Source organism: Panulirus ornatus, chromosome 47 (assembly GCF_036320965.1).
Source record: "Panulirus ornatus isolate Po-2019 chromosome 47, ASM3632096v1, whole genome shotgun sequence".
NCBI lineage: Eukaryota > Metazoa > Arthropoda > Malacostraca > Decapoda > Palinuridae > Panulirus > Panulirus ornatus.
Genome location: NC_092270.1, coordinates 3,930,277 through 3,950,607, shown reverse-complemented (window position 1 = coordinate 3,950,607; position 20,331 = coordinate 3,930,277). Strand labels below are relative to the sequence as shown.

Genomic DNA, 20,331 nt, shown 5'->3' with positions numbered 1-20,331 from the left:
GTACATTATACATGACAACTAAGGAATGGATGTAAGCACAGAGGGCTACAATTTGTTTGCTCTTGATGCAATCTTGCCATGTAATGAGAGCCAGTTAGGTAAAAAAAAAAAAAGTGACAAAAGTTGGAATTAAAATTAGTGTCATATTCATAAAACATATGCCTTTTCTTAGTTTTACATTTGCAAGACAATCCTTCATGTTGTTATGGTTATGAAAGTGAAGCTGGTACACTTTCTTGAATATGGGGAAAAGATGTACGAATATACTGAGACTGTATCATCGATTATAATCAAGCATGAAAATTAAATCAAGATATCATCGATGACAGAGACTGGTAAAAGTTAGAGAAAGTACTGTAAAGCAGAAAAGGGAAACCAGCAATATTTAAAAGATATTATTGAGTTCAAAATTATGTAGTACACTTTCAATTCACCAGTATTCCGCCTAGAAAACAAGATTCGTCAATGGGGGAAGATTAAATCCTTCAAAGGACAATGAGCTATTAATTTACAGCAATGATTGAAAACATACCTCACGGTTGGTTTAAGGTAACGCTAAAGAAATGGATGGAAAAACAATGAAAAATACAAGTTATACTGAAAGAATTTTAACAATGAACTTGGAGGTTGAAAGGTATTCATTGCAGAAGATTCTGCACAAAACCAGTTAAACTGACCCTTTATTGCATAAGAAAAAGCAAATACTTTTTATATAATATTTCTGACACTTTAAATAGTTCATGTTACGAGGTGGGTTGAAAACATACAGGAGTAGGTCGGTGTAACTCAAGTCTTAGTATGAGAAAGTAAATACTGAGCACGCCATACTGATACAACATTTTGCTAACTCTACCTAAATAGAATCCACCCTCTTTAATATAATATGGTAAAGGAACACCACCATACCAGTACCCCTCTCAGTTTTTTCAACACAGTTTTTTGCAAACTTAATCTTCTATTTGAAGTTTAAGAAAACTAGTTTTGTCATAAAAGAAATACTGCTAGAATCCTACACCCTCGTATACAAAACATAAAAGAATTCTTTCATTCTCAGGATTATCTGGGTAAAAAAATAAATCAATAAATAAATGAAAGGAATTAAGTAAATATGATTTCTGAATGTACTGCCAACTGAGCTGAATATTCACTCTGCCCTCATCACATATTCTGCAAGTAAAATTATCTATCAACACACTTGCCCAATTACCTGAACCAGTCAATGTCATATTTCCTGTGTACTGGTATACTAAACCTAAAACAAGGACTAAAAGTATACTGTAGTTGTATTTCCTAACAACAACCAATGTAAAGAAATGTTGCATGCACATGAGCAAAAAACCAAATGAGCATTCCAAATGCCACACTCAGTCACAGAAGCTACAAAGGACTGTGTAGTATTACTGATGATGATCTGCAAAAACTTGCTCTTCCATTTCTAGTCTCAAACAACTCAACAGCATCAAAAGCTATAATAGTATAACTCAAAAGGTGCATACTGCATTCTTATACATAAAGGATGATTAAAATAAAATTGGCTGCAGAATTCATATACCAATATGCCATAATATTATGCAGTCTACAGTAAAAGAAAATGTGCAGAAATATAAGGAAAATTCTACAGACACTAATGATGACATATATACTGCCCAAGTACCTTCCTTTCACCGATGCTCTCAATCAACAACAAGCTGCAATAATGTCACTAATTAATATATCATCAGAAAACAACTGATCACACAGAATCTTAACCATGAATAATGGAAATCAACTCCAACGTAAAGAAAAAGAGTCATCTTATAACATACTAGGTAAAGGGATTATATCTATTTGGCACAAGAGATTTTTAGATCTTCCAACCTTCTCTAAATCAAATTTGTCTAATCTTATCCATTAGATTTCTCAGAAAAAATTATGAACTATCCAGTATTTCAATACCATACATTTTTCACAGGTAAAAACAAATTATTGCTCATCTTAAATCTTTATCCAGTGACAAAATCTATTGAAAAAGTCTTTTTTCTCCTACTGTTTTATGACAATAAATGATGTCCATTGACTATCCAAATTTCTTTGGTTCCTATTTCAAACGCTGATGGAGTGAAGCCTAGTCAGAATCATCTTTTGAAGACTTCTCAAAGAGAGTAAAGTGGAGATATTCACTTTCACAGTAAAAGAAATTTATCAAGTTATTTATCTTCCAAACCCAGAAAAGATATTGAATAATCTTAACCTTATTCCATCACATCTCATCACTCATACAGTGAGAAAAAATTCCTCTGACATTAAAAATTCCTGAGACACTGAATGAAGTGCATGATGTATGCATACCTAATCTGAGGATCTAGCCATAAGCATTACAAGAATATGCTGAAAGGTTGTGTATGCCTAAGGCCCCAAGATGACAAGAATTACAAGCTCTATATAAACCAATGAATAATGCCGTAAAAACATTATACCTTTACGCATAACCCTGCATAATAAGTGATAACACTGAATGAAGTCCCCATTCTCAGAATATATACTAGCTGTATGAAAAGTATATCATGTTACATCAAATTCTGCACGTCTTATCAGATAATGAAAACATTTTGAATTCATCAGAGTAAACCATGGGTTCAAATCAGTAAATCACTCATCTCACATCAATGTATACTAGCAGAGTTAAAGAAACATAACCAAACAGTACCATTCACTTTTCAAGCAATTCTGAATGATTTTAGTGACTCTGGGAGAAAATAGTATAACTAAAAATGTGTAAAATTCTAGACACAAGAAATAATGTACACACGATGAATTTGCGAAACTCAAAGCAGTGATATAATGGCAAATCTACAACAGCAACATACAGTGCCAGATCTAAAAAGTGATAAGTTGGATATATAATGATAATGTGAAACTACAAAAAAGATCATTTAAAGTGAAAGTGACAAAGAAGACATTTTATCATCCAATAGGAGTAAACTTTTTCAATTCATTTATAAGAATTTCACCGGAAAAACTATCTGACCGAGAGAATTTTGCTAAGCATCTGGCTATCATTATGTGTTTTCTATGGATACCAAATAATCATTAAGTGTGCCCTGTGAAAAACTCATAGACACCATAAGCAGCCAAAAGACATAAATCATTACAATATGGGAAAAAAGAATTGATGTTAGAATTGCAAGGGCCATTAACAAGTACATGCCTTGCCAACTAGTTCAGTGTCTATGTAGCCCTCATTGAAGGGAAAAAATTAAGAGTAGCATAGTATGATAGTTTGGGTGAGTAAGTGTCCATAAATTATGAATTTTCTCCCCTGGGAATCTGTAATCTATGAAAACATTCTTCGTGAACTGGAATGTTCCAATAAAGTAGTACCTTCTGTAAATCTGGGAGTCCTGAAGCTTCTACATTTATGGGAAAGTTGTTCAACCACCCTAACATTCTTCTGCAAATCAACAACATGAGACAGACCTCTAAAAGAAAAGAAAAGAAGAAACATAGGACAAGGGGCAAGAAATTATTCCCAAAAATATTTTAGTCACCCATTTATTAAACTGATGTATATATCAAAACCAAATGCATTCATTAAACATCACCAAAGCTCTTTCATGATAAATCTGTAACTTAAAACTATGGGTACTTTTTTTAGTGAGAATGAAAGTGTCAGAGCAAGGACAGCACTTGTCACTAGGATAAGGTATCTACCAAGAAAAACCTTGTACAGAATCTTAGTTATAAGAGCTGTCCCTGCTCTGACAGGTGAAGTTTCACAGAAAAACCACCAAAGGTTATTATCTACAGATCTACCTTGGAAGATCCTTATTAATAAAGTTTAAATAATTCCCCAGGTAATGAGACAGACATCATCCTATCATATCCCTCGGATATAAGGATTTTGTCCTGGTTAGTTTGATGAATATGTGATCTAAATAACTATAGGATTTATTTCTTTCACCTTATTTGGGATCTTTAAAGGCAAACAGCGCTACTGGACTAAGCCAGCTTGTGGTTACACTTTTTTGTGAAAAGTCATCTTTGGCAAGGGTGTATCATCAGAGTACAATCTCACTGAAAAACTTTTCACTCCAAAGAAGTCCATCCCTTCCCAGCTATTGACTTAAGCTGTCTTGAAGCTGCAGTATCCCCTTAAGAAGGGGGTCTTCAAATAATAATAACAGTAATAATAATTATATCAATAATGATAATAATACAGGCAAAGTGAAAAAACAGCAAATCATTAAAAGATACACAAGTTACAAAGAATGTGTTACAGTTTATGTTGAGTGTATTTTTCCTACAAGGTAGGGAGAAGTAGTAAGCTGGAACATTAAGTAATAGTAGTTGGTGGAAACATTAGGTAGGAGCCTTTGGAAACATTGTGCCAGACCTGCCATCTGCTAGTGGCCCACTAAGGGTGAAGCACAAAAAGCTAAGCGGCGCTGGAGTTCACTATTTATGGAGACTCTTTTGCTGTGGCCATCCCCTCAAGGGAGTTCCAAAAGGGAAAAGGCATCATAGATATATAGATATAGATAAATAGATAGACAGACAGATAATGTAAAACATATTACACACAAAAAATACAAAATCGTATAAAAATCCAGACATAAATCTATAATCAGACCAGATAAAAATTTCAAAGTTTACATTCTAGCTAGTGTGATGTGCACTTTGCCTGGATATATAAAAACTGAGAGGACAAGTGATGACCGAGTTCATCTGTGATCTGTGTAGATGCAATGAACTAGTGGCAAGGCATATGCCTAGTGGTGGAGCTTTTTGTCTCTGTCTTAATCCTCATAACCCTAAACCTTTGAGGAGGATATTGTGAATGGTTAATCTGAGTCAGATGTCCAAGGATATATAAGGTTGTGAGGGTTGCATCTGCTGTATCTATGTGGATGCAAAAAAATTATGATTATGGAAAAATCTATTACTTTCACATGGAGGGCTTTCTTACTGTATAAACATATGCACGTGAGTAAGGCTAACTCACATACCCTTGCACATGTAGTAGGGTATTCATAGTGTTACTATTCTTACTATGAATATTTCTTTATTCCTATATTCTAATCTTTTACCTTACACCTTTTGCACGGGTATGGTGTCCCACAAATGTCCAAAGAGCATATGCTGGTTGACAGCTTAACAAATGACAGCTGGACAATGGAGAAACCCTACAATATAGGTAGAGAAAACCTGTCTTTCAGATAAAACGTAATACCTGCTTTGTCCAAGATAATAACAATTTTCATTAAATATATATGATCCAATTTGTAGCATCTCTGTAAATGCAATAAACGTGATTAGTACAAACTTGAAACTGCATGACACCTGCAATTGATGCTGAATATTTTGTACTTTAACATATAGGCTTACTTCTTCAAAATGTGGAAAAATAATTAATAAGAAAAAGATTAATTTTTCATATTACCAAAGTATATTTGCTACTGACAGTAGTGAAAGAATACTGAATTCATCCTTACAGTAATGATGGGCAGCAAAAATACTTGAAAATGTTGTATATTAAGCCATATGTCTAACAAAATCAATATCTAAAAAACTGGAAGACAGAATACTCCTAGTAGAAGTCTCAAGATTGGAAAAATACTAAAGAGAGAGCATAAGACAAGTAAAGTTATTAATGACTATTCTGGTCATCACCTGACAAGTAGTTATTAATGACTTCTGGTCATCACCTGAAATTGAGTCATTGTAAAAATGAAGAACATATGGGACTGCTCTCACTTTCCTCATCACCTGAATAAAATAATACCAACTAATTCTTCCCTTTATTCATTATTATAACTCTGCTCATAAATTCCTCTTTCATCACTGCAGAAAAATATATTTCAAATAACCTTCATTCACCAAGATTGAAAGATTTTTTTTTTTTTTTTTTCCAAACTATTCGCCATTTCCCGCATTAGCGAGGTAGCGTTAAGAACAGAGGACTGGGCCTTGAGGGAATACCCTCACCTGGCCCAATTCTCTGTTCCTTCTTTTGGAAAATTTAAAAAAAAAAAAAAAAAAAAAAAAAAAAAAGAGAGGGGAGGATTTCCTTTTAGTCGCCTTCTACGACACGCAGGGAATACGTGGGAAGTATTCTTTCTCCCCTATCCCCAGGGATACATGAAAGATATCTATTATAATTTACCATCTTGCAAAACCATAACACAGCAAATATTAAAACCCACAAATAATTCATAAATCTTTATGAAACCTAATTACAGTATGGACCATCAACATACACAAGTGCTGTGTGAAAATCATTTTTCACTTGGAATGGCCTCCTCACCATTTTCTGTTTCTCCGAGTTCTACAAATGGAAGTTTTGCTCGTCTTCAGTATATAACTATAGTCAAAATTGTCTTTGCATGCTATACTATGGAAACAGTACAAACTCTTAAAAATCTTATCAGGATAATAAAGTAAAATGGTATGCCACATGACAAAGTACTGTAAAAAGCTACAGTAATGCAATTCTGTCTAATGATATGCTTTGAATTATGACACAAGAGTCACTTAAGGCACAAATTAAAGCTAAGAAATATTAATATCTATTGACAACACATCATTTCATCCCATAAATGAGACACATTTTTAATCTAGTAAGCTTCTGTGCTGCCTGTGTTTTCTCTGTAGTATATCCTATTGTTTTTCAGCTTTCTCTTATATTCAATCAAACCATACCTTTTCCTCTTCTGACCATTGACCTCAATTCCCTGTTTATGGTGAGCATAAATCAACCCCCTCATGACAGATTTCACAGATGTTCTGTATACTTGTTGTTGTAGTCCATTAGCAGTTTATGTTCCACCAGAGGCTCCTTAGCTTGATATTACAATTGTATTCCTATCATGAGTTTGGCCTCTCTCATCTTCTTTTTAAATCCTCGCTAACAACAAAGTCAAATTCAAGCATTACGTGGTCTCTTTTCCCTAGTGTAGCATCACGTGATATTTTTGACTTTCATGTTGTTGTACATACAGAAAATATTTATTGATGAAGTATTAGCCCCTCTAATTTTAGTGTGTTTAATGATAAGGAGATACAGGAAATTTTGCATTAAACATCCCAAGATCTTATATCCCCATATTTGTCCCCTCTGTGAATCCAAGTACTCCAAGCCAATTTCTTTTTAATTATAATCATCAATATTTTTAACTGTAGCATCTCAAAGAAGGAATTGTCTTGCTGCCTCCTGCACCACTTTGATTAGGTAATTTTTTGTTGAATAAAAATTCAGGTACTAACCATAAGATTTAAATTTATCAGAATGAAAAATATTCTTTATATATTATCCAGGACAGCGTTTGGGATACTGAACCCATGATGCCTTTGACTGGCTTAGCTCTGAAGATTCTGGCATCTTTCAGACTACCATGTTTTAAATTATCAAAATTCTTTTAGCGCTGAGCAGCAAATGGGATAGATTATACATGATGCCTTTAAATGGGTCAAACTACTTACATAATCCAGGCAAATTTCTATGTAAATATAGGCCCAAGAATGTTTTGTGAAATCATAACAACATATCTAGTAAAGTCTGTAATTTGTTGGCTACCAATAGGTTTTTACTTTAAGAATATTTAGTTCGATCTAATCAAAACTAGTCACAACAAGATGATAGCAGACATTTTACAATACACATGCCTCTAACATTCGAAGATGAACCAATAAATACTTACAAATAAACAATGTTTATAAATAAACTAGCATTTATATTAAAGCATATCTTTCCATAATGATCCTATAAAAATCTTAATGATTATTTCACATATTCAGAAATGAGCTAATTTTTCATACATGACACTTCAATCGTTTTACATAATCAAGAAAATAATATCAAGCACTTAATACACAAAGACGTTCTGCAAGTCATGCCTTAAGCTTACTTCAACTATCAGTAAATCTCTCTCAAAAGTTTTTCTTATACTATGAACATATCAATGTGAAACTGGTGGTGGAGTGCACTACCAAGTATTACATCCTCTGATCTTGAATTCCAAAGAATCATTCTCTACATTTCAATTAAGTCCATCACGATTTGTTTACAATGATTCATGTATATATTTTTTTCTCATACTATTCACCATCTCCCGCATTGGCGAGGTAGCATTAAGAACAGAGGACTGAGCCTTTGAGGGAAATCCTCACGCGGCCCCCTTCTCTCTTCCTCCTTTTGGAAAATTAAAAACGAGAGGGGAAGATTTCCTGCCCCCTGGTCCAATCCCTTTTAGTTGCCTTCTAGGACACACAGGGAATACATGGGAAGTATTCTTTCTCCCCTAAGGGGGAGGAAGCAGGGGGCTGGAAATCCTTCCCTCTTGTTTTTTTTTAATTTTCCAAAAGGCATGCATAGAAGGGGGCCAAGTGAGGATATTCCCTCAAAGACTCTGTCCTCTGTTTTTAGCGCTACCTCGCTTATGCGGGAAATGGCAACTAGTATGAAAAAAAAATATATATATATATATATATATATATATATATATATATATATATGAACTTGTATGACAGCATTGCACTCAAGGGGATACAAAGATCTTCAATTCAGTGATAGCGCATAAGAGCTGTAACCTTTAGAATCTTAAGATCTAATGCTAAAATATGAAAACTATAACATTCAGAATCTTACAAAGATTATCACTGACGATTACAAATGTCTGCTATACTAAAATACTTTGTGTAAACCAGAAGTTGAATGGTAATCAGGTCCTTTTGAAAAACTGTAACATACACTGTACAAAAAAAAGTTAAAATGGAGAAAGCTACTTATAAACAGTATTGCAAAAAGAGCCTGTAGGTTGTGAAGAATATCAGAATGCTGCTATATAGCAATCACTGTAAATTTTTCTTTCTTCTTGCAAATTTGTTTGCTGTTTCTTGCAACAGCAAGGTAGACAGCACAGAAAAATAATACAGGATGCTATTAAACAGCAATCCGTTTCTAATTGGCTTTTGGTGGTAGTCTAAAATTCCATGTACAAGAATGAATAAGGGCAGTGGAAATCATACAGGATGGGGTTTATATTCTGTGGCTTCATGAATGACATTCATTATTTATCAAAACAGAAAACAAACACAACTAACCAAACAACTTGTGAAGTATATTTTCATTCTCTGATTGTCAAGCTTACGTGTAGTGTTTAGTGCCATCTAAAAACATTAATATTCCACAGAGTTTCCCATGCTGAAATGATGGATTTAGACTAGGCAGGGGAATATTGGTAGAGCCAAAGTCATAAGGGTAAAGCACCAGAAGCCCTGATAAAGAAACCTCGATAACTGCATTCTTTATAATCTTTAAATAAATAAAACAACTTAACATAAAGAATCTAAAAAGCTTTTGATTAACGAGGTTTCACTACATTAATACATTCAGCCTCAGGAAAACCCGATTAAAAGTTATCAGAACCCAGACATTTAATTCACATCAGGAAGAATACAGAAGGTACAAAGCAGCTTGCACAAACCTTGAGGCTTGTAGTGCAGATGATCTTCAACATATTGACATGGGCACTGTTTCGTGGAACAGTGGCGAGGAGGAGGGGAATTAGCTGCTTCATTTGTATCAGCAACAATGGATAAAGATCCTCGTACTACTGCCTTCACCCATCGCTGGCTGTATCGTGCAAGCAGTAAACGAGCTCTGTCCTGGTAAATAACCAAAATCAAATTCTGTAAGGTAATTATCAAGCAACAGTTTTAAATTCCCAATTTTCTAAAATGACTTCATGACAGAGTTGTGTCCAGCATGTGTAAGAAAACCTGCACAATAGAATGCATGTACCAACTCTTAAAAGTATGGGTGCTAAGCCTAAAGCATCTGACATGTCTAACCTGTATATCATAGCAGAAATTAAAACAGATAAAAAATGATGATATGACAATTATATATGATGTGCCAAAACAGTGTTAAGATGGTGTAGCCATTAAGAGCACAGTGCAATAATAAGTTGGCAAAGCCATGGGGAAAAGAATGATGATAAAAAATGCGGAAGAATTAAATGTTGAACGATAAGAGTGTTTCACATCATTATGCCAAATCAAAGATGACAGTGTACGATACAGCTTTTAATATGTAAAGGTGAGAGATTGAATGGGGAAGTACGATCCACCTGATAGCTCACATCAGTGTGGAAAAAGATAATAATGAATGCTGTAGAAGTGTGCTTAACTTAAAGTATATGAAAGTACAGGCTACAAATATAAGATACATATCTTATGTTTAAAAAGACCTAACACAAGATTTAAAATGTTACAGCATTTCAAGGGCATCTGCAGCTATATATACAACTTATTATCATCAACAAAACATTAAACTTATATCACCCATTATGACATCCCCTTCCCTAAAACATCTCAGATATAATGTATCACCAGAGTACCACTTTGTCCCCTGCTTGTGTAAACTTGCATTTAATTTATAAAGTCTCACCATGTGGCCATATGATTCAAAATTTCTTATTTCAGGCTAGAAGGAAGATAGACCTAGTTGTGATGGTAACTAACTGTAAGGTTCAGACAAAGATGCTGATTATGAGTTACAGTAGTGTCAGTAAGAATTAACACTGATTAACAAGTTTAGAATTGCAAACTTAACATGAAATACATACAAACATAAAACTACAGTAGTGCCAGTGAGAATCAAGAGTGATTAACATGATTAGAAATACAGACTTCAAACAAAATACATACTAACATGAAACTAAATTAATTCACTTGCATGAACATCTCTTACTACAGAAATACTAAGTGTGCTTTATTGTTTGAGAGAGAATACTGTTTCCATCAAAGACATATATCTGTATACAACTGTTCAAAATTTTCCCTACACTCTACTAAACATCAGGAGATAAAGCACAAGAGTAGTGTTTGGAATATGGTGCTTGTGAAAGAGTGCTTTCTGCTTCCCATTATATTCTAAGACTACAAAATAGTTAAATCCTCACTCAAGATATTAAGAACCCACTCAGTAGATAAGAAAACAGCATCTAAAGCTTTGCCAGATTTACTGAACATGTCACGCAAGAAATTAACTGCTATGCATCCATAAGTCTATAGTAAAGTTCATCACTACAAGAGAGATGTTGCCATTCTGTACCGCTGAAAACGGGCCTTTCAGCTAAAAACAAGTTTCTAACCTTCTGTTCTTATAATTCAAAAAAAAAAGAAAGGAAAAAGTTGCTATTCATAATTCCATTACGAATCTGCATGTACAAACCTGATACCGCTCTGCCACTATCCAGTCAGCTCTGGGCCAAGGTAGTCACTTCTCATTCTTAGGGCTTAGTACCAAAATTTTGGACAAATCAATATTAATGCCACTGGGCATTATTCCAATTCTACTTGTAAAGATAAAAAGACCAAGAGACTACACATGTTCCATACATAGATCCCTTCAGAGAGTACTAATAATAATTTATCTTAAGGAGATTATGATAAGGCTTCATACTGCTTACTTATTCATACTTTATAAATGCAAGAAAACCCTCAATATTTGCATAATTGAAATTAAAGGTAAACAATCTTGTCTAACTTAAAAATGAACCTTAAAAAATTAAGTACGTGTATATCTCATGAAACATAAATGTAACACACAAAAATGCACACATCTAAAAATAATGGTGCAGGAAATGTATACTTATATGTTTGAAATAGCATGCATTGTAAAACTACAGCATAATAAGAACTTATGCTGTATACTTTATACTTCTGATATCTCCTTATGTCTATATAACTTGTGAATAAAAGGCCATTTCCAAATTATGTATGAGCTTGCATAAAATTCTGTCGCAATATTATGAAAAGGTAAGCAGCACAAGGTATCACTTTATAAGCCTTATCAACAGCTCATTAAGTTCATGATAGCAGAATTTTTGTGAATGTCACACAAACTTCCAACAATGGAGCCAAAGCCTGCTACAACCATGCCAGGTTTTAAGAATAATTGAAAATAAAATGCCAAGTCCCATTAAAATTGACACATTTACTCTTAAAGTTTTTATATGGGTTCTGCTGAGATGCATAAATCTTATATCATCACTGCCTTAAATCATGTTACAATTCATGTCAGTGCTGTTATTGACATCAACAGTCTAAATTATATCATTATCTACGGGTTACTGGCACATATATCTAAACATGCTTAGTAACGTACGATGAAATGCACATAATGCTGAACTATATTACATGCTTAAGCCTTTCACACTGTACTATAAAGAATATGAAAATTCGAGTAGATAAATAAGTAGGTATAATGGACAAGATACCCATTAACTGGGATGGAATGTACGAGTCACTCTTGCATGGCACAAAATTATACATGGAAAATGCCTTCAAGTACACCATGGGCAGTACTATACAGCACTAAGGAGTTTTAATTCTTGCATCGTAAATAAAAATGTCTAGTAATACAATCAATTTATTAGGAAATAATGTAAGAAAGTGTTTAAACTATAAGTAAGTTTTCTAACTAAAATTATAAAGGCATACAGTTGAGTTCAATTCTTAGGCTAGATTTGGCATAGGTATCAGCTATGGCAAGCATGCAGCTTGTCACTCAAGTGAATGCCCAGGACTAAAATATTTACTACACCTTTCATCAGACCAAAGGGACATTTTCTTGACTTAGTTTGGGAAGCTGGGGGCTTCAATTTTTTGCATATGAGTCAGCCATTTCCTGCATGAAATGAAAATTTAGCCCTAGAAACTACAGTAAGTACCTTTATTTCAACAATGAGCAATCATCTGAATTTTGACATCAGAAGCAGTAATTCACAATTACTTTTGTATGTATTTGCTATTATACCCATGAGTGAGGTAGCAGGCCCTAAAAAAAATTAAGCCTCACTTCGAAGGTCCTCACTCGGCTCGTTCCTCCCTTTCTCCTTTTGGAAAGTAATACGGGGGGGGGGGGGGGGGGGGGGGGGGGGGGGGGGGATTTCCATCCCCTCACTCCTACCCTCTTAGCTGCCTTCTACAATATACAGGAATACATGGGCAGTATGCTTTCTCCTATCTCCCAGATGTTGATGTATTTACTGCTATTTCTATGACAATTTCCATTTCACATGAAAAATATAAAAATCACATGTGCAAAATTGAAAAGCCCATTGACTTGCCAAAAATAGGCTAATAAAACATTAGTTCATTCTCAAAAAGGTGTAACTGATGAAAAAGATGTCATTCAAGACTGCAGTAAACATCATAATCAAAAAAGCTAACTTTGTGGCTGATTCTGAAGTTTTCTAAATATAATGGCAGACCAAAGGTAACTGGTATAAATTAGTAGCATACACTTCAGTACAAGGATGATATCTCTTAATGCAGATTAATGCATTCAAAGTGCAACAACACAAGAACACACACAAAAAGTTTACACTCAACTATCACTTTAGAACATTATGTACATTGGAATGTTAGATGAGAATTAGAGATAGGAAATAAGCATGAAGCATAAAACTCACCAAATACACGTTGGTGACAAAATCATGTTTTTAAAGATAAACATCATACTTAGTTCTTCAAAACTTTTATCAACATATAAAATGCACAGCATATTTTAATGATAATGCTGGCATGAAATTCAAGATCATGGAACAGATCTTACTTTTGCATAATAAACATACTGCATATGATTGAACATATCTGCTTTCTGAGTGCACTAAGTGGTGGCTAATAATTCAGTGAAATTATAACAATGGCTTTTAATCTGAGAGTACAGATTCCTTACCATTCTCTCAGTAGAATGTAGCATTTCATAAGGACGTAAAAAAATCTGTTTATTACCTGGCTGCAGTGCCCTAAGCCCTTTGCAAGCTCAAAATAAAAAGAAAAGTACTCTCACAACAGAACATTTTTTTCTCTATTAGTAAGGATAACAATATAAAAGTAGTAATAAGAGCCTTAACCCTCTCATTGTGCTGTGACACTTTTGTGGCCAGACACTGTAGGGTGTGCTTAGCCATGATCATGTCTATAAGCCTACGTGCCCTCATTCGAATTCCCAGCTGATGTATGATTCCATGTCTTATCCAAAAATTTTACTCAGAACCTGACAACACAGCCAAAAATATATACATCAGTCACCCATAAATCATCAAAGAAAGTGTAACCAAATCATTACAGTGGGAAGTGAGATTCATGAGCAAGAGCAAGGTTTGTAAGCAATCTTATAGTAAAAGAAAAATTCTCTATCACTGTTTACAGTCTTGAGAAAAATAGGTTTATTTTAATTAATTCATTTAAAGAATGTCCTGTCTCTGTAAAGCATAAAAAAAATATTTGTACATGTAAAAAATACATAAATGATACATGTGAGAAGTGTGAAATCATATCTTGAAAAGAAAAAAAAAAAATTATAGTGCATGATGTTTATGAGCAGGTGGAACAAAGTCACACCAAGAAAAAAACCACAATCATCATAAACACTGAGGATTCATGCCACCAGCAAAGGCTTGTCCCCATGAATTCAACATCTTCCCATACCTATTTGATTTTTTCTTCAATAATACATGACATGGAGATAATCCATAAGCGGATTCTTTTTTTTGTGGACTGGGACACTGACTTGTGACTATCTCCAGCACTACAAAAATATAGAATCCACATTCACACTGTTAAATTACATTAACATTCTAATTACTTCAATGGGGAAGGACTGCAATTTCTAAAGATTAATAAATTATGTAATTTGGATTCTGTGTCACTACAATCAACTCTAGAGGGACAGGAGTCATATGAGGCCTGATAAAGTCTACAGTATAACAATTATATATGCATTATAAGAAAATTTTCAACTTATCAAATGAGTTTTACTTGATTCTATGATATGATATAAATATGATACAAAGTTTCTCTTGAATTGTCTTCAGACATCATATCCAAAGGTTGCATTTAAACATTAAGACTTATAAATCAACATCTTGGCAGAACCGTGTAATGCAAGCACAATGAGCATGAGAAGCCTGCTGTTGGCGTGGAAGTTTGACTAATAGGTGTTCCTCAATGTACTGGCAGGGACAGCGAGCTGTGGCTAGGTGACGAGGGGCCACAGGAGGGGAGAGACCCTCCAGTCGAGCTGATGCATCAAAAGCCCAATCCAGCCTCTTACGCAGGAAGTCCTTGGCCCAGCGCTGGCTGTAACGGTTGAGCAAGATTTCCGCTCTCTCCTGTAAAACATGCAGACCTCCATGCTACATGCACTGCACATAACATCAGAACATGGAACATATATGATTTGAAGTGTAAAATTAAAAAGGTACAAAAAAGTAAATACTAGTGTTTCTAAGCTTCAAAGCAAAATTTTACTTGGACAACACATCTACTAACAGCTTTGCCAAACAAACATGCAAGAAAGAAGCAAATTACAAGGGATTTCTACATTAATATTTTCAATTTACGACACAAAAAGACTTAAGCATATCTGGGACATGTTATTCACACATATCTTGAGCAATCCTTTTTTTTTTTTTAGAATTATGTCAGTAATTAAAAAGTAGAAACATCTGTAGAAGGCATATGGCTTTCTGTTTTCCAGATATGGTGGCTCATGCAGATCAGCAACATAAAAAATTCTGCATAAGAATTCTGGACATCAATCTGGGCTATCACATAAATGAAACAGATGTTAAATCTTCACAACACATTACAAGAGTCTGCACTTGAACAGTACAAAATACAAGCACATCTATGACTTGTCAAAGAGAAACAGCAAATTCACCCATGAAATGGAATGTCAAGTTACCTGATACAACTGGCAACTGAGAATTCATAAACAATGAAGTGAGTTGAGACAGTCTGCCAGGACACTAACTTTCCGCTAACAAGTAATTATATCCACTAAGTAGTGTGCTATATATATCTCTGCAAGTAGCAAAATCAACAAACCTTATTCAGCTATGTCAATTGTAGAAATAAAATCAACTGGCAACAAGACTGGGTGTCAGGGAAATTGCAATTCTCTGCTATTCCTATGTTACCCAAATACTCTGCATAAACTCCCATATCTGATTTCTAGACCATGACTGTAAATTGCTTAGATACATACCATATATCACATGGTAAGCTCATGTTAAGAGTATGTACCAATGTTCAAGCATTGAAAACCTATTATCTTAAGGCCTACTTACTCATGATAAGAATTTTGTCCAAACATCAAATCCTTAATCAGTATCACCAAATATATTACAGCCTTCTTGAGGTTTACAAGAAACACTTGCCTCAGGAAAAGTAGAAAATATTGTATATCTACCTCTCTTACCTTTCATTCTCCCATTTACTTGAGGGGATCAAGTGAATTTCAGCCTCTCAAATTATTCACACACATCTTGAACTTACATCCACAGTAATGAAGAGAAAATGGGCTTCCATGCTATGAAAAGAGCTTCTTTTTACTGCACTTAGCTCACAAAGATCAAGTGACACTAATGTCTCCATTCACATCACTCACCACACTTAAAATGATCCCAGTGTGCATGACCATAAATCCTCAGGCTTCCTAATCAGACATACTTCTGGCCAATACAATGGTATCACTCAATCACTCTATCTTTTCACAGAATACATCTCCTCATACCTTCATCAATATTCATTCATCTATTTTATTATACTTTGTCGCTGTCTCCCGCATTAGCGAGGTAGCGCAAGGAAACAGACGAAAGAATGGCCCAACCCACCAACATACACATGTATATACATACACATCCACACATGCATATATACATACCTATACATCTCAATGTTTAAAAAGAAAAAAAAAAATCTCAATGTATACACATATATACACACACACAGACATATACAAATATACACATGTACATAATTCATAGTCTGCCCTTATTCATTTCCATTGCCAACCCTCCACACATGAAATGACAGCCCCCTCCCCCCACATGTGCGTGAGGTAGCGCTAGGAAGAGACAACAAAGGCCACATTCGTTCACACTCAGTCTTTAGCTGTCATGTATAATGCACCGAAACCACAGCTCCCTTTCCACATCTAGGCCCCACAAAATTTTCCATGGTTTACCCCAGATGTTTCACATGCCCTGGTTCAATCCATTGACAGCACATTGACCCTGGTATACCACATCGTTCCAATTCACTCTATTCCTTGCATGCCTTTCACCCTCCTGCATGTTCATGCCCCGATCACTCGTTCATCCCAATCACTTCATCAATACTCCCATTAATTTCACTAACCTATTATCTGCTGTGTCCAATAAAGTGATAACAACTTCAATACTCATCATCCAGGAGAAGGACTGCTAACCAAAGATGAACTCACATACATGATAAACATGTGGGGTAACTACCTTAGCTACCTTTGTTAAACAATGGTGAGTTGTCCAGTTTCTGGATGTCATACGCTGATATTACTGGAGACATTTCTAAGATTAATTGGGGCCTCAAGAGAAGCGACCTAAAAATTCCACCTTTAAGCCATTCATAAAATGATCACTTTGGTACTTTACAGATTCAATCATGATACGTATCTTCCAATACTTTCCTCATATGATCAATTTCTAAAAAGCTCAACAGAAAGAGTATTTGCATTTCCCCAATGGTGGTACCTCAGAGCAAATTCCTTTCTGGTGACTTACAAGTGGATCAAATCAATGAAGAAACAGTTAATAAAGACATACAAACACCAGGAGGGACAACAGAGTTTAACCAAACACAAAAGATGTAAACAGATTTTACCTTACAGCTGAGCTCAAAGAGCTTTCCTTGTCCTTCTAAGAGAAATCACTCACATCAACTGACCCAGTTTTCACCATTCTAAGATACAAAAATATTGAATAGAAAAGATGTATCTGAAATCTCTGAGTACTGGTCCAATTCGTTTAAAGAATACCAAGCCCTTGTATGCTTCTCCAAAGCATCAGGAGCTATCATGGATGACCTAGTCCAAGGAAATGCCATAAATGAAGCAGAATATCAAGCTTTCAAATCAGATAGATTTGAAGCTGATCCACAACATATCAAGATTTGTGCCACTATGAAAAAGAATATTTGAAGACTTTCTCATACCTGAACAAGAAAAAAGAAACCCAGAAAGAGAGGAAATGCATTACCTTGAAGGCTGAAGGAGCAATGCTTGGTAGAGTGATCATCACTATAAAGATTAACAGTCTAGACACACAGTATGTATTTCAACATCCTCTTGGGCCTTTGCCTTGGTCACAAGCAACACCAGAAGGTTCATTAAGAAAAATTGCCAAATCAGCTTTAGCAACACACTGGCAAAAACTGGCAATGCCCCAATGCAGTCCTGGCTGAATTAGGCTAGCCACAGAGTGTATGACTTGATATCATAAGTGTGTAATAAATGTGGGAGTTTAGCAATGATTGCATTTCAATCACAAAAAAATTTTTGAAGCGTGGTACTTCCACAAGATTAGCATCAACATTAAAGAAGTCCCTATCTATATATATTATATAACAAAAGCTTAGGTTCATATATTCACTGTTGCAGTTGAATATATGACACCAAATGTTGAATCAAATTACATAAAGATGACAAGGTTACTTAAGGAGTACAATCAACACAATAACAATTCACAGGTAAGATCATGCTATAGCACTGGCTATACTCACCTGATGTAGAAACTCTTAAAACATATACTGCTCAACTCCTAACACAGTTAACACTATTACATGTATACATATATATCATACTTGCTGCCGTGAAATGCGTGTGTTTGTTGCTCCAGTGATAATAATGTCAGAATCGTCAATGTCCATGCGCTCGCGAAGTGGTGTCATCTTAGCTTCACTGCTGTTGACAGTACGGCCAGCTCGTTCCTCTTGCTCAATAATTTCTTGCAACTTAGCCTATAAAAGATAGTTTTAAGCTTGTCAGTTTCATGGATTTCTGGCAGTGTGACTTTACTATGCATGTATGTATGTATGTATGGTTTTGGTGCATTATACATGACAGCTAGAGACTGAATGTGAACGAATGTGGCCTTGTTGTCTTTTATAGCGCTACCTCGCACACATGCGGGGGAGGGGGTTGTTATTTCATGTGTGGCGTGGTGGCGACGGGAATGAATAAGGGCAGACAGTATGAATTATGTACATGTGTATATATGTATATGTCTGTGTGTGTATGTATATGTATACATTGAGATGTATAGGTATGTATATGTGCGTGTGTGGACGTGTATGTATACACATGTTTATGTGGGTGGGTTGGGCCATTCTTTTGTCTGTTTCCTTGCACTACCTCGCTAACGCAGGGTGGCGATGGGGGTGAATAGGGGCAGACAGTGTGAATTGTGTGCATGTGTGTATATGTGTGTGTCTATGTGTGTATATATGTGTGTACGTTGGGATGTGTGGGTGTGTATGTTTGCGTGTGTGGACGTGTGTGTGTGTGTGCGTGTGTGTGGGGTTGGGTTGGGCCATTTCTTTCATCTGTTTCCTTGCACTACCTCGCAGGCACGGGAGACAGCGACAAAGCAAAATAATAAAAAATATATAATAATAATAATAATAATAATATATACATATATTTTCTTTTTCTTTCAAACTATTCGCCATTTCCCGCATTAGCAAGGTAGCGTTAAGAACAGAGGACTGGGCCTTTGAGGGAATACCCTCACCTGGCCCAATTCTCTGTTCCTTCTTTTGGAAAATTGAAAAAAAAAAAAAAACCGAGAGGGGAGGATTTCCAGCCCCCTGCTCCCTCCCCTTTTAGTCGCCTTCTACGACACGCAGGGAATACGTGGGAAGTATTCTTAATCCCCTATCCCCAGGGATAATATATATATATATATATACTTTTTTTTTGCTTTGTCGCTGTCTCCCGCGTTTGCGAGGTAGCGCAAGGAAACAGACGAAAGAAATGGCCCAACCCATCCCCATACACATGTATATACATACGTCCACACACACAAATATACATACCTACACAGCTTTCCATGGTTTACCCCAGACGCTTCACATGCCTTGATTCAATCCACTGACAGCACGTCAACCCCGGTATACCACATCGCTCCAATTCACTCTATTCCTTGCCCTCCTTTCACCCTCCTGCATGTTCAGGCCCCGATCACACAAAATCTTTTTCACTCCATCTTTCCACCTCCAATTTGGTCTCCCTCTTCTCCTCGTTCCCTCCACCTCCGACACATATATCCTCTTGGTCAATCTTTCCTCACTCATTCTCTCCATGTGCCCAAACCATTTCAAAACACCCTCTTCTGCTCTCTCAACCACGCTCTTTTTATTTCCACACATCTCTCTTACCCTTACGTTACTTACTCAATCAAACCACCTCACACCACACATTGTCCTCAAACATCTCATTTCCAGCACATCCATCCTCCTGCG

The 20,331-nt window shown here is 35.5% G+C and overlaps 1 protein-coding gene across 8 annotated transcripts in view; it reads right to left on the bottom strand.

Annotated features, from left to right (window-relative positions):
• The window catches only part of LOC139763449 (transmembrane protein 268), a 102,924-nt gene that overhangs the window by 11,270 nt on the left and 71,323 nt on the right, over positions 1–20,331 (bottom strand). For 6 of the 8 annotated variants that reach the window (XM_071689503.1, XM_071689506.1, XM_071689505.1 and 3 more), the window contains 2 exons: positions 18,673–18,828; positions 9,462–9,642 (listed from right to left, as the gene is read on the bottom strand). In XM_071689503.1, coding sequence (XP_071545604.1) covers positions 9,462–9,642; positions 18,673–18,828 — 337 coding nt within the window. Of the gene's footprint in view, positions 1–1,662; positions 1,689–9,461; positions 9,643–12,399; positions 15,162–18,672; positions 18,829–20,331 lie in introns of those variants that run through there. The other 2 variants (XM_071689502.1, XM_071689499.1) reach the window with 2 other exon arrangements.